Source organism: Hippocampus zosterae, chromosome 3 (genome assembly GCF_025434085.1).
Source record: "Hippocampus zosterae strain Florida chromosome 3, ASM2543408v3, whole genome shotgun sequence".
Lineage (NCBI taxonomy): Eukaryota > Metazoa > Chordata > Actinopteri > Syngnathiformes > Syngnathidae > Hippocampus > Hippocampus zosterae.
This window is the reverse complement of record NC_067453.1, coordinates 10777310-10792261: the sequence shown is the minus strand read 5'-3', so window position 1 is coordinate 10792261 and position 14952 is coordinate 10777310. Positions and strand designations below refer to the sequence as shown.

Sequence of the window (14952 nt, the reverse complement as noted above, 5' to 3'; positions counted from 1 at the left end):
TCAGAGCTGCCCACAAGACCAAGACCAGAACTCTGCACACTGGGAACAGACTGCCACAGCCTGTTTAGCACCAAAAGGGACCGGTCAAATCTCACACGTCAGGAAAACCTGGTTTGACCTGTATGGAAACGCATCAGAGACATGTGAGGATGCTGTGCGCAAACTTGGTACTCTGCATTTTGTTGAGAAAAGGTTGAGAAGGGGGAGCAGGAAGCAGACATGCTGGTGTGACTCTGCAATAAGGAAATGGGGTTTGCATAGTCGGGTGACATGCAAGACTGCACGACAGAGCTATGGAATGACTGAGCTGGCAGCTGTTCAATTCCATCTGTTAGCCACTATCTTGCCCCCTTTCACTTTCACCAGCACGACCCCATAACCACCAGCCAGCTTTATTCCAGTGTCCAGTTTATCGAATATTTAAAAGGGAAAATGTCATAATTGGGCTAGATGACTAAAAACACTGTAATATGCACTCCAGATAAGTAATTGGCGATACCCAGTTGTGAAGAGGCACCACCTATGCGCAATAAGCGCGTGTTCTTTGTTGTGTATGTAAGGTGCAAATTAAGATTTTGGTAATGCAACTCGGCAGAACATGTTTGTAGTAGAGAAAGTGTACACTTGTACTGGTGAATTGTTGTAGGCACAAATGTGACTGCAGCGCTGTGCTCTTTCATTACAGTTACAACATGATTAACTTATTTCGGTCCCGCATGCACACTTTGAAAAATTTTTTTAAGATGACAATTTTCATTTACCTAGCAACGGTAAGGGTATTATTTATTAAAATGTATACATTGAGACAAGATTTTCAATTTGTGCATTTTTTTTGTATTAACCCCCGCCCCTCTAATGTTAATCTGTTTCAGTTAAAAACAGGCTGACAGGATGAAGTGAAAGAGAACAGACTAACTTGAAAAACACCATCCCGATTACACTAAAAATCAGTCGCTCAAATAAGTCGTTAGGTTGAAATTTGCTGACTGCGCCAAGCAAATACAAACCTGAGCTTTCAAGTACACACGCTGAAGACAAGCACAGCCTTATTGCTGCAGTATCTCCTGTTTTCAATCCCACCCTCTTTTCACAACCAACCCGGCCGGTCACAACAGCTGTTTTCTGCACATTACGAGCTGCATCACAAGAGACCTCGAGAAGTGTCCACAGCAACAGAGTCCTAACGACGTTTAGACCTAACGTATGCGCAAACACCAGGCAAATGTGCATTCAAGCCACTGTGTGTAAATGCATCGGGCAACGTTAAAGGAACACCTGGCAATTCAAATGATACTGTTAATTTTTTTTTTTTAATTTGGAGCTGTTAATCTCCTTTGCTACCGGATCCCATTTGCATGGTCTTGTATACACCACAAGCCTGTCCAATTAAGAGAACCGATTTCCAATTAATCCGGCTTTCACTTGTGGCCACAATACTGAGAAATGATGGAAAAATAATTTCAGTGGCAACTCTAAAACTTACCCACACAGATCAATGGTTCAAACAAGAGAATGTTTATAATTGCTGCTTTTCTCATTATTTATTTAATTACTCGGCATCAATAATATAAACAAATAATTCAGATTTGTTTGCGACCGTTTGGAAACATGGCTAGCTTTTTTTACCCACTGGTATGAACTGTGATTTTGTCAATTAGTTCAACATATTCCAATCAATAATGTTCCCATCATTTGTGGTTTGATTGTAATTTACATCCGGTTGACATGAGTGCAATTAGCATACGGGCAGGCTCAAAATGACACCTGCCGTACAACAATGAGCAAATCCTGACACACAAAACATACATACTGTACGTATACGAACACCAACTGGACACCAACTGACTCAGTGCTGGATATCCTATTTTGGTGTTGTTAAAAATGCTTATAGTGGCACTCCTGAGGAGCAGGATTCAAACCTACGCGACCTTAAAAGTCTCTAAACAGGCCTTGTCCTTTCAAGAAGCAGGGGTCTCCAACGTTTTTGAAAGTGAGAGCTACTTCTTGGGAGCTGATTAACGCAAAGAAAGTCGACCTGTTTGATACACATTTCTGAAAGTGTACCTGAAACAACCAAACCATTGAGAGCAGCTTGGTCTCTGCAAAGCAAAACCACGGCAGTCATTACGCAGCTAAAAAGAGCGTGTTCAACTGCTGTGTAAGGCTCTGTTGGTCTGTCAGAACTTCTGCCAAAGTTCCTGTGAAGATTCACAAGCATCTTTTTCAAGATTACCCTTTTTAGTTCTGTGGGGACGAGATAAGCAACAAGAGCAAACCGAGAAAGCACAGCTGCCACCACTTAATCGGGAGCATCGCCGGGATCGTGAGCAGCACTGTAAGTCAGTACATGAGAATTGTAGCCAGGGAACAGGTCTTAAACGTGCACACACTGTTCCAACTCAACAACTTCTACCATCGCAGCAGCGCTTTGCCTAACGCCTCTTTCCCTCGTCATCCTGTGCTAAACCCCATTGAGTGGCTCACGGGTCAGCAGAGCCTTCAAGAGCCCTCTGCTATTACTATAATAGAACCTCATCAACATTACAACACCAGTGTGCGACAGGAAGGGTGGGGTGGGGGGCTCTCCCTGTGCTAAGATTGGAATTGCTGTTAAGCACCTGGAACAAATAAATTGATTGGGGGAAGTTTCGCTGAGACACTGGCGAACAAAAACGCTGACATCTGTCACTGGAAACTCAAAAGTCACAAGTTTTGACAGAAATGAATTTCCTTGACCTTATTTTATTGTGTGCATTAAGGATTTGCGTTTTCTTAAATGCCATATAAATAAACGCTCCCTAAAGGAGGAAATGGGTTAACGGAGGGACTGTAAACAGCTCCACTGCAGTCCCAACCCCTCATAAAATCCCATATGCAACCTTGGAAACTATGATTACCTGCTTTAGTTCGGTCTTCTCTGAAGATGAATATCATTTAAAAGTCCAAGAGAATCTCTAAGCGTCAATTTAATCCTGTGAGCTATGAATATTCACTCATTACTTTTCGGACCATAAGGCACACTTCCGTTTTCTCAAAAATCAACAGTGTGTCTTGTAATGCGATGCACTCCATGTCTGGATGAATGGTAGCTTTTCAGTTGTCATTCTTTGATTCAAATTTCTTCACATTACATTTGCGTTGTCATTCTCATCCGCATTTTATCACTCGCAAGCATCTAAGTTTTTGTCGTACCGGAAATGGGACTACTTCCTGCTTCTGTGTCTAAAAATCATGGGAAACAATTTCTGGTGGCTTTTTTCCAATATTACAATGTGCACCGAGAGATAAACAAATTAAAATTCCTACCTATTTACTTTAACATTTATCTTTGCGTTTAGTTATGTAATACCAGAGCTAGAACTGCTTCTCGTTTTTGTGTCTAAGAATCATGGGAAATGTTTGTTGGTTAGACCCAACCTAAGATGAGCTATTCTAGTAGCATTTCGGGACCTGACCGATGCGAGGTAGACACCAAAGCCAGCTTTCAAGAGCTGCAGTGACCAGTCATGGGGAATCGTGACAGCATTGACTTATTTACAGCGGTTGTCATGTTTAGCATTTAGCCAAAGTAATTACACAACCACTGATGAATATAATCGCAATTTGAGAAAGTGTGATTTTGTGATTGCAGAGGCTGAGGTTTAAACGGTCATTACTGTACTTAATTGACAGCGGAATGCTGAGCTAATGTTGCTGCGCTAGCTTTCAGCCATGCACAATCTTTTTCATCTCACATACAATACAATACATGCTGATTTATATAGCGTTTTCATAACAGGGCAGCTGTAACAAAGCGCTTAACAACACAGTTAACAAAGTAAAATAATAAACACAACACATAAAACATGGACAGTCGTGCAGTCCGAACCACTTTTTCCGTCACACGCTTTGTTGTTTGAAGCAGTTTGAGATGAAAGAGGAGAGAATCAAAGTGTCCTTTAACCAGTGGATCAGAGACGTCATGGTCAAAACTCCCCGTGTGTGGAGGGGGTGGGGAACGCACCGTGTACATGTGTTTTGGCTGCCGTCGAATGTCAGAGTGCGTGTGTAACGAAGGGTCTGATGGGTGTTGGATGTGTGCTGCTGTTTTAAGTGTAGACTTTGATTTACGTGTCTCTGAAATTTGAGTGTACAAACTGATTTGTTTACATCACTGTAGTTAGTAATCTGCAATCTTGAGTTTGTGAATTCACATTCTAGTAGTTTCTGTCATATGAATGGTTTATTTGCCTTTACCTCAGTATTTTACAATGCATATTGTTTGTTGTAATAAAGATTAGCTATTGAAAAATAATCTGAAAAGGATCTTGAAGAAAATTTACAAAACAAACCGTAATTGTAATTTTTAGGGGGGGGGGGGGGAATTGCAATTAGATTATTTTCCATAATTGTTCAAACCGAGTTTGAATCTACCATAAAAGTAGCAAATCTATCAAATAAAGGTCACAATTAGAACAAACTATTTCAAACATCATTTCACAAACATAACGCACCTTTTAACTCGGTGCATTTTATGTATGATTATTTTACCCAACCTATTCACTGATATTGTGCCTTTTAATACATTACGCTTAATGGTCCGTAAAATATGGTATGTGCAACCTCCCCATGCACATACAGCACAACGTTATTTAACACCTGTTTCGAGCTCTAAAAAGGTATGGAATCGTCCATTGTCTTCCTCCTTACATCAACAGGTTTTGAGGTATGTGGCCTTTGGTTTGCTGCGTGTCCCAGGGCTTAAGAAAGTAGGGGTAAACGTTACCAAATCATTAACAAGGCTAGCTGTCGAAAGTAGGAACCCATTCATTCCGATTGTACTGTACATCTTCTTCAACTGAGGCAAGGCCCCAGGGGTGGATGAGATCCGCCCGGAGTTCCTCAAGGCTCTTGGATGTTGTGGGGCTGTCCTGGTTGACACGCCTTTGCAACATCGCGTGGTCAACAGGGAGAGTGCCTCTGGATTGGCAGACCGGGGTGGTAGTCCCTCTTTTTAAAAAGGGGGACCGGAGGGTGTGTTCCAACTATAGAGGGATCACACTCCTCAGCCTCCCTGGTAAGGTCTATTCAGGGGTGCTGGAGAGGAGGGTCTGTCAGGAAGTCGAGCCTCAGATTGAGGAGGAGCAGTGTGGTTTTCGTCCCGGCCGTGGAACAGTGGACCAGCTCTACACCCTTAGCAGGGTCCTCGAGGGTATGTGGGAATTTGCCCAACCAGTCTACATGTGTTTTGTGGACTTGGAAAAGGCGTTTGACCGTGTCCCTCGGGGAGTTCTGTGGGGGGTGCTTCGAGGGTATGGGGTACCGAACCCCCTGATACGGGCTGTTCGGTCACTATACCACCGATGTCAGGGTTTGGTTCGCAGTGCCGGCAGTAAGTCGGAATCGTTTCCAGTGGGGGTAGGACTCCGCCAAGACTGCCCTTTGTCGCCGATTCTGTTCATAACCTTTATGGACAGAATTTCTAGGCGCAGCCGAAGCGTTGAGGGGGTCCGTTTTGGGAGCCTCAGTATTGCATCCCTGCTTTTTGCAAATGTGGTGCTGTTGGCTCCTTCAAACAGGGCTCTCCAACTCTCACTGGAGCGTTTCGCAGCCGAGTGTGAAGCGGTTGGGATGAAGATCAGCACCTCCAAATCTGAAACCATGGTCCTCAGTCGAAAAAGGGTGGAGTGCCCCCTCCGGGTCGGGGAGGAGATCTTGCCCCAAGTGGAGGAGTTCAAGTATCTTGGGGTCTTGTTCACGAGTGGGGGCAGAAGGGAGTGGGAGATCGACAGGCGGATTGGTGCAGCGTCTGCTGTGATGCGGACGTTGTATCGGTCTGTCGTGGTGAAGAAGGAGCTGAGCCAAAGGGCGAAGCTCTCAATTTACCGGTCGATCTACGTCCCAACCCTCACCTATGGTCACGAGCTATGGGTCGTGACCGAAAGAACGAGATCCCGGATACAAGCGGCCGAAATGAGTTTTCTCCGCAGGGTGTCCGGGCTCTCCCTTAGAGATAAGGTGAGAACCTCAGTCATCCGAGAGGGCCTCAGAATCGAGCCGCTTCTCCTCCACATTGAGAGGAGCCAGATGAGGTGGCTTGGGCATCTGATTCGGATGCCTCCTGAGCGCCTCCCCGGTGAGGTGTTCTGGTCATGTCCCACCGGGAGGAGACCCAGAGGAAGACCCAGGACACGCTGGAGAGACTATGTCACCCAGCTTGCCTGGGAACGACTCAGGATCCCCCGGGGAGAGCTGGAAGAAGTAGCTAGGGAGAGGGAAGTCTGGGCTTCCCTGCTAAAGCTGTTGCCCCTGCGACCCGGCCCCGGATAAGCGGTAGATGATGGATGGATGGATGGATGGATCTTCTTCAACTGACACATAGCCAGGCTAAATACACATGTGTAAACCGAGTTAAAAGTTGGAGTTTGCTTTACTGTATTGACAGAAATTAATCGGAGTGGTTTTTTGTTTGTGTCACAATGATGACATTCAATCTGGGTTAACCAATCTTGAGTCTTCTCAGTCTGATCTCAGCGTATGAAATTATTAATTTATCCACCAATTGTCACACATAAAATGGAAGTCAAGTCGAGAAATGTAACTCCTGTTGTGTGACACTGACTGAAACTAGGATATACACCAGCGGTGTCAAACTAATTTTTGTCGCGGGCCACATTGTAGTTACGGTTTGCCTTGGTGGGCCGTGATGAATTTTGGGGAACCATGTAAATGTTTAATCACCTCCACATGTTACATACACAGCACACAACAAATTGATAAATATCTAAAGAATCACCACGGCATTTTGGATTTTATGGTCATTCGCTTTTTTTCCCCTCCCCATAGACGTGCACTGTGAAGACAGCTTAACGTGACTCAATGTGAGAAAACTACAACCAATCACCACCCAAATTAATGTGGACATCTGTATTTTTCCCCCAAATCAATGTCTCAAAATATTTTTGAAGTGAATTTGAAGTGGGCATAGGTGGAGACATGCATGTGAATTTTGGTTGCAATCGGTCGTAGTTTTCTAAGAGTAAACCAAGTTAAGCTTTTTTACACACACGTTTTCGACTGTCCCCCACAGAGAATCGCGAACAACTTTAAAGTCAGTTAAATCATTTGCATGACCCGCTTTTGAAGCAGCGCTATTCAAATGGTAAAGGTGCATATTTGTAGAACAATGTCGCTTCCTTCGCAATTGGTTTTGGAGCCAATTTGATGACTCAAAAAGCAACCATTTATATTTAACTAATTAAACGTTCGCTGCATTTGAGTAAATTACCACAGGAGCAGGACTGTGTCACGTTTCTTGCCCGGTCTTGTCTGAAGGAAATCAGTGCAGCGAGTTGAAGAGTACAAGTCACGAATAAACAGCTGCTGGATGAGCCGACGAGTAACGCACTAGTGTACATGTAATACCTCCCTATGTACACACACGTCGACGTGAAAACGTGTATGGCTTCACGTGCACCGAGGTTAGCATTGTTATTCAGATTTGCACCCATACTCGCAGATCACATTATGAAAGGAAATACCCAGCGTCGTTAGTTAAGTGCTGTTAACCCAACAGGTTCTACATGAGCCGGAACAACCATCGTTTTTACCTTAAAACCTTTCCGACCGCTTGAAGCACCATTTTACAACTTAGTCCGTTCTTAGAGTTTCTCTGGGAGTGCATGTCCGTCTTATCCCTAGAGAAAGAGCAATATTCGCCGACCATGGCTCATATCGGGATGATGCCGTCGGGTCAGCTCTCACTACGAGTGTGTAGTTCACTCAAACTCTCCGAAGGCAACTCGGCCAGTTCCAAACTGTGGAAAGCCCGCCTCCTCGTATGACCATCGTCCAATTACAGAAGAGGAAAGTGTTCAGGGGCGTGATAGCAAAGCCTGCCCACGTGGACGTTGCTCAGGCTTCAATAATGACTGTTCTAACTTGCAATAAAACAGCAACATAATGCTGTAAACGAGGATTACAAAACAATAAATAAATAAGGAGATAAATAATAAGCATGTCGTCGCATTTAACTCACCGATGTATTAACGGGCATGTTAGGGCCACAGCTGTCAAAGTACAAGTCAAATTGGATTGGATAAACTTTATTGTCAAATGTGTGACAAAAGTGTGAAACATACAGCACAGATGAAATTTCTTCCCTCTCAACACAAAACAAGCCGCTGCGGGTGTCCGCAACGCCATCAAAATAAAAGTTAAAAAAAAAGACAAAATAATACAAAACAACACATGACACAGACAATCGTGCACTCTTAACCACTTTTCTGCATACACTTTGTTGTCCGAAGAAGTTATAGATGAAGAGGAGCGAATCAAAGCGTCCTTTTCACCAGTGGATCAAAGACGTCATGCTGCAATGTGCACACGTCCGCTACAAGCTAAGCTTGCAAGCAACACGAAGCTATAGCATCCACTAACGAAAAAGAGGGATTGGCTCTCTTCTGTCCCATGTAAGTCCGCTTTAATTCCAAGCGGCAACTCCCAGTCCTACTTGTCACTGCTCCAATGTACTGCAGATGAGACCACAATTGTTGTGTTTCCCTCAATTATTTTGTTTTCAATTCAGCACCTCATGAAAATAAATATAATAATAAAATATAATAAATGTAGGCCTTGCAATAAAATATGAGTGCAAGTGCATGAGGCCACACGTGTTATGATTGCACATGGTACCTCCTAAATCACTGAGCCAGTGACATTCAAAAGGCTAATGTCCCACTAAGCTCCTAAAATAACGCAGTAAGACAACTCCGGAGTAGGCAAGGATATAAATAACATGTATGAAAAAGCAATGTTCATAATAAACTGCTTCAAAAGTGTCACTATTGGTGGTGAGACAACCCGCGCTAACTAACATGCGTGCGTGGACTGCGGGGACGTTCCACCTGTTTGTGAAATTACACCTGCAGTCCCACTGTGACAGGATGATAGCAGTCCGGCGTGTTCCTCCATGTCAACACTGAAGAACCAGTGAGATAATCAAACAAAGGCTGAATGAGAGCAAATGGTGAATTATCATGAACATTTACAGCTGCCTGTACATGTTTGGGAATATTTAACAAATTATCCAAGACTCCATTCACAGGTTTCCTTCTTATTTGAGGTGATAGAGTGATATGAAAACAATTTTTCATAAGTTACATCGGCCACTTCCCCTTCAACAAACGTGGGTTCAGCAACACCTCTGTGATCTCTGTATTTTCAATATCTGACATAAAACACCTTGCACTTTGTCCAGTCTTGCCAATGAAAATTTTGACATTTTGTCTTATCATGATTTCCTCATCAAAGAGCCATATTTAGTACACCACTGATTCATTTTGCCCCCTCCCCCCAAAAAGGGGGTGTCAACAAAATAATTGTGTTATCATCGACGAAAACAACACGACGCAGGCATGCAAGGGAAACTGTAAGGATGAAGGGGACGCACAATGGTGATGCACCTTTTGAGCTGGGTGTGTGGGAGGAGTGCCTTGCTGCAAAAAAGCTTCTCTCCGTGAACTAGTTGCCATTTTAACATTTGGCTGCAGCAGGACTCAATGACTGCAAAACCCAAGTCCTTATTGATGAGATACAGGCACCCCATTACTGATGTCATCATGACTAATTCATATTAAGGACGTGGTTCTATTTTATTTGCATGAAGCAGGATGTTTTCATTGGCGTGGCTTTGTTTGTACTCAACTTAACTTGATTTATACAGCACTTTAAAAAGCAACATTGACCTGTTTTGACAAGTCGGCATTCGTCTAATGATGTTCCCGTCAAACTTTGGGGACACTTCAAAAATTGTTGAAAAGAGTAGGATTAAAACATATCTATCTTAAGTAAGTGGGGTAAAGATTTTGACCACAAGTTTCAAACTAAAGGCTCAGGGGCAAGATTCGGCATGGCATTCGTTTATGTGGTCTGCGAAAGGAAATCATGTTGTGTGTTTCTTGCTAAAATATCAAAATTGCACGTCTTTATTTTTAATAACATTGCCATCGTGTAAGATTTGTTTCCCTCAACAATCCTTCTTTTAAAATAGAGTATTAGTTGAACAAATGATTTTTTTCTGACAGTCTTCTGATTTCATCAATATGTTGTATATACAGTAGCAACATGAGGCAATCATACATTACTCTTGTTTCACAGTCATATGGCCTTTGGCGATATTTGAAGTCAAGATGGTGCCCGAGTAGGCAGCCGTCAGCAAGTGCTCTCATGAGCCTTGCTTTTTTTTTGTTGTTTTTGTGTTTCTTTTGTCACTTTGTGTTTGTTGTTACATCGTGTGGACTTGATGTGGACCTTTTTCAGCATTTTTTGGCCACGACATTCATCAAGGAGGACTCTGTGCTTGGTGGTTGCGCCTTCTCGGCAGCATGGGTATACCAGCACTGTTTTTCACTGGAGGAATGTCGGCGCCATTTGACTGTCGTTTCGGGACAGTCCCGGGGCGCTTGTGTCTTGCGCCTGTAATGGGCAGCATGTTTCACAGCCCCGCTTTGTTCAGCGGAGAGATCGGTGCTGTTGAACGGTCTGCGGCTGGATGGATGGAGGTCTTGAGGAGCCGACGATGAGAAGAAAGGAGCGGATGCGGATTTTGAGCTGGGAGTCGCGGCTTGGAGTTTGAAGCGGATTACGTGGGACAGGAGGAGTGAACTAATCTCTTTTCGTCAATGGATGCTACAGCTTTGTGTTTGCTTTCAAAACTTAGCTTGTAGCAGACGTGTGCACATTTTCAGCATGACGTCTCTGATCCACTGGAGAAAGGACACTTTGATCCTCTCCTCTTTCATCTAGAACTGCTTCAGACAACAAAGTGTATGCAGAAAATTGGTGAAGATTGAACGACTGTCTGTGTCCTATGTGTTGTCTTGTGTTATTTTTGTTATTTTGACTTCAAAATGGCGCCGCAAGAGTGGCTGCCTTTCCAGCAGCTCCTTTATTTTGTTGTTCTACTTCTTACTTTCATAACTTTGCTGCTGTGAATTGGAATTTCTCCATTGTGAGACTAATAAAGGTTTTTCTTATCTTATCTTATCTTATTGAGTTTGACGCCACTGGTTTACACTATCAAGAGACATACACGTTTAACATCATGGCTATTTTAGTTGTTGTAGCAGAGGTGTATAACGGCACTGCATCAGACTGACAGCTGTTTCTAATATTTTGGATGTATTACTTTCACAATTTCTCTAAATCGGATGCAGTGCGGAAGCACGTCATTGTTTGCTTTAAACGTGTAAAAACATAAACCTGTACCATGTCAGTTTTTGTTGGCTGCCGGGTAAAAGTGGAAGTGTTGACATAAATTGTGCTATAGAACGACACAAGTTAGACCCCACCGCAAAGTCTTACACAACATCTGACGTGGATGGAAACGAATGGCCACATTCCATTGTCAGGAAAACACTTTTTCTTTCTTTGCCTAGGTCCCACAATTGCCTTCCTTTCCCCAGTCCAGACGAGACTTGCATCACACTCTCGCCACCTACAGGTACTCTAACAAGGCCAGATGTTACTGTGCATTGTATTATGTATACCTGCTTCCTCACATGCACCCTGAAATAGAACGAGCATGTGTGATGAAAGGAATGGCAGACGCAGACAACAGTGGGAAAAAAAATCAACTGGATTAAAATTGCAGTCAGAATATTATGAGAGAATAAATATTATTTGAATTACACAATCAAGAAAAATGAGAGAGCGAAGTGACTGACTCAAAACAAAGGGTAAGCATCACACTTTGTTGTTCAAGTAAGGTGTAATGAAAATTTACCAAAAAAACAAAACAGTGCACCGTTGTTCCCAACAACAACAAACGCCTTACGCAAATGTTGAGATGTCACTCTTTGGCGACAGATGAAGGCACTTTGGATTTATTCTGTCCACTGAAAACCTGAAGGAAGCCAAAATAATTGCTCTGCTTGATAACTCACAGTACAGGGAAAACAGGCCGCAGTGGAAAACAATGCGAGCAATTCAAATCATTATAGCGTTGACGTCAAAACACCACAGTTAAGAGGTGTGTGTTGAAATGAATACACCGTCTTGGAATTTTAACAACTCTAGCAAACCTTTTTGCCGATCCAGTGACACAGGATGCAATGACTGACACAACCAAAAAGTTAGCGACGTGAAAAGATCTTTTTTTAGAAAAAATAAACGTCATGACTACTTAAAATGAGCAGGAGACTGACTGCCTGCAGCAGTCCATTCTCTGCTAGAAGAAATGCCTGGCAGGCTCGACAGGTTGGGTATGAAAGTGGTCAATCCATCTGGTGGAAACAAAGACAACTCTGATCCCAGGCCATTAGTTGCAACAGATATGCCTTGGGGAATGATGACATCTCAACGGCTGCCACTTCTTCTAAGTATGTACGCCATCCATGCAATGCACCACACTGCCCCTAAGACGACAAAAAAAAAATGCAGGAACAGCCAGTGTTGTCTTTTTTTTAACTTGGCAATATGTTACTAACCTTAATTACGACGATAGGTTTGAGTTGTTAAGTTTGAGTTGTTGAATAAATAGTTTTTTTAATCAATTAATAATCATTTTAATAATTGCAATTTCAATCCCAATCAAAAATAATTGTGATTTTGACTTTTTCCATAATCGTCCAGCCCTAACTTGAGATATCCCATTGACAATACTTCTCCAGTAAAGTGTGTCTGTACTAAAACATTGCTATAGCTAGAAGAGATACACATATAACGGTAGTTTAACAGCGGGAACTCGAAATATACTTTTGGAGACTCCAAAGGACAGAATTCAGTTGTTGTCTATACAAAGGCACGTTATCGACAGGTCTGGTGTGCATATTAAAGCTAGCGTTTTCAGTCATTTGGGCTCCTCCGTTTGAACAGAAATTATTTTCACAATGTTGCTAGAAAGTGAAACTTCTCAAAACTGCGAAGAAAAACACCATGTTGTACGTAATACATTCTTTCAAATTTCATTGAAATGTGTTGAACACAAAGTGTATGCAGGAAAAGTGATTAAGATTGCACGCCTGTCTGTGTCTTCTGTGTTGTGTTGTGTTATTTTGACTTCAAGATGATGCCGCGAGAGTGGCTGCCTTTCCAGCAGCTCCTATATTTTGTTCTACTTCTTCCTTTCATAATTATGCTGCTGTGAATTGAGAATTTCTCTATTGCGAGACTAATAAAGGTTTTCTTATCTTATCTACTTTTTCTGTTAGCATAGAAGAAATAAAAGGCGTATTTCAGCCAAAGCATGCTCCCTCCATGGTTTCCCTTGGGTCTGCATTCTGGGTGTGTGCAGCATGTTTAGGCAAGGTCTTGGCAAGGCCAGAGAAAACAGTGCACACAGATGGTCCTGGATTTTCTATGGGCCTGTAGAAAGGTCAAGAAGGGCCTGAAGAAAGTTTTCGCAGCGAACCTGGTCACCAGGAATCTGATACAAAGTAAAAAAATATAGTAGTAGTGATGTTCAGTTATGTGATAATCCGAGCAAACTCACATGACGTGTAAGACAAAAAAAAATATTCTTTGGGTTTTATAAAGCAGTTACATTTTAATTTTGAGGAGTTGAGTCAAAGGCTGTTCCTGTTAATGAACTACTGAAAAGAAATCAGACCACATTCACACCTCCGCTCCAGGCATTAAACAGTACACAAACCAGAACTGAGCATTAATTAAGCATTAGTTGGAACAAAGCTTGCCACATTAGTTTTCGTTTCACTAAGCCAAAGCAGTACTCCCCACCTTCCAGGCCTCAATGTATGTTTGTCTTTTCTTGTGCACTGTTTTGTCCCTGGCTTCATTTCATTGCTCCGCATTCCTGTAGGCAGGGAATGGCTGCATGCTGAGACTCGCTATGGCTCCCTTGATCATACAGCGTGGCTCAAGAAAAGATGAGACAAGGCGTACCGAGCATGAACAGCAAAGTCTCTTATATGCAAACAATATGATTTCTATTGTTTGACATGTAGGTAGAACAATCGCTAAAATTGATTTCGAAATAAAATCAAAATTGATTTTGGTTACAATTAGTTTTGATTGGTAGAAACGAATATGCGGCAACAGAATTTCTGGCATCAGCTTCAGCTGCATGGCACCACACCAGGCCCTGACAGCAATGGTTTAAGAACTAAGAGGGAGATTTAGCAAGATGAAAAATACCAAACCTGTGTCCTCAAGTCCATACCTCAGCATCTCTACCGACCTAGATAGGACACACTGAAACATGGAGTAGATAAAATGACAGGAAATGAGTCTAATGAGATTGTAGAGGGATGAGGAGAAGCTACAAAAGTTTTTAATGTGGGAGTTGTCTCAGCATGCCCCGGACACACACTCATTCTTCCTTTCCGCATTCCTCAACCGGGCGAGTCTTAGTCGATCCCACAATCTCCCACCTCGGCAGTTGAACACTTATCTGTCAAGTTTAAAAGATAAACACGGGCTGTCAAGTAACAAACACAGTTAGCAGTCAAGTTGGAGGAGAGGTGGTGACCTCTGCAACACAAACTGGCATTCTCTCACTTCCCAGTTTACAGGTGAGCCAGTGTATGCCCCTCAGGTCACAGAAGGGTGATAATGGGGGGTTCTCTCCTGCCAGAAGAAACGTGTCGACAGCAGTGTCAATGCAGTACAGTCATGAAATGGTCACATTCTGCCTCTTGCCCAAAATCAGCTGGGATACGTTCCACACAAAGACAACCAGGCTGTTATTCTTTCTCTTTTGCAACTTCCTGACCAAGGACATTAAACGGCTGACTGTCTTATTATAAAAGCACTACTTATTACACCTGCGGTATGTTATGTGTTGATTTGTCCCCATTATATGGTCCAAAATGAGTCAGAGTATCTTAAATATTAAAGTTGTTCAATTTATCTGTGTACCAGTCCTTATCCGCAACCTAATCAGGAAAAGCAGTACACACAGTAACTGGATGGATGGATGTTATTCTTCACTTTGATTAAAAGGAAAAAGGATAG

The 14952-nt window shown here is 42.7% G+C and overlaps 1 protein-coding gene across 4 annotated transcripts in view; it reads right to left on the bottom strand.

The window, feature by feature from the left end:
• mob2a (MOB kinase activator 2a) overlaps positions 1-14952 on the bottom strand; it is a 60476-nt gene that overhangs the window by 12752 nt on the left and 32772 nt on the right. Inside the window, exon 1 of one of the 4 annotated variants that reach the window (XM_052060128.1) lies at positions 7590-7782. The exons of the other annotated variants lie outside the window; for them this stretch is intronic. Coding sequence (XP_051916088.1) covers positions 7590-7705 — 116 coding nt within the window. The 5' untranslated portion in view covers positions 7706-7782. Of the gene's footprint in view, positions 1-7589; positions 7783-14952 lie in introns of those variants that run through there. 4 annotated transcript variants of the gene reach the window in all.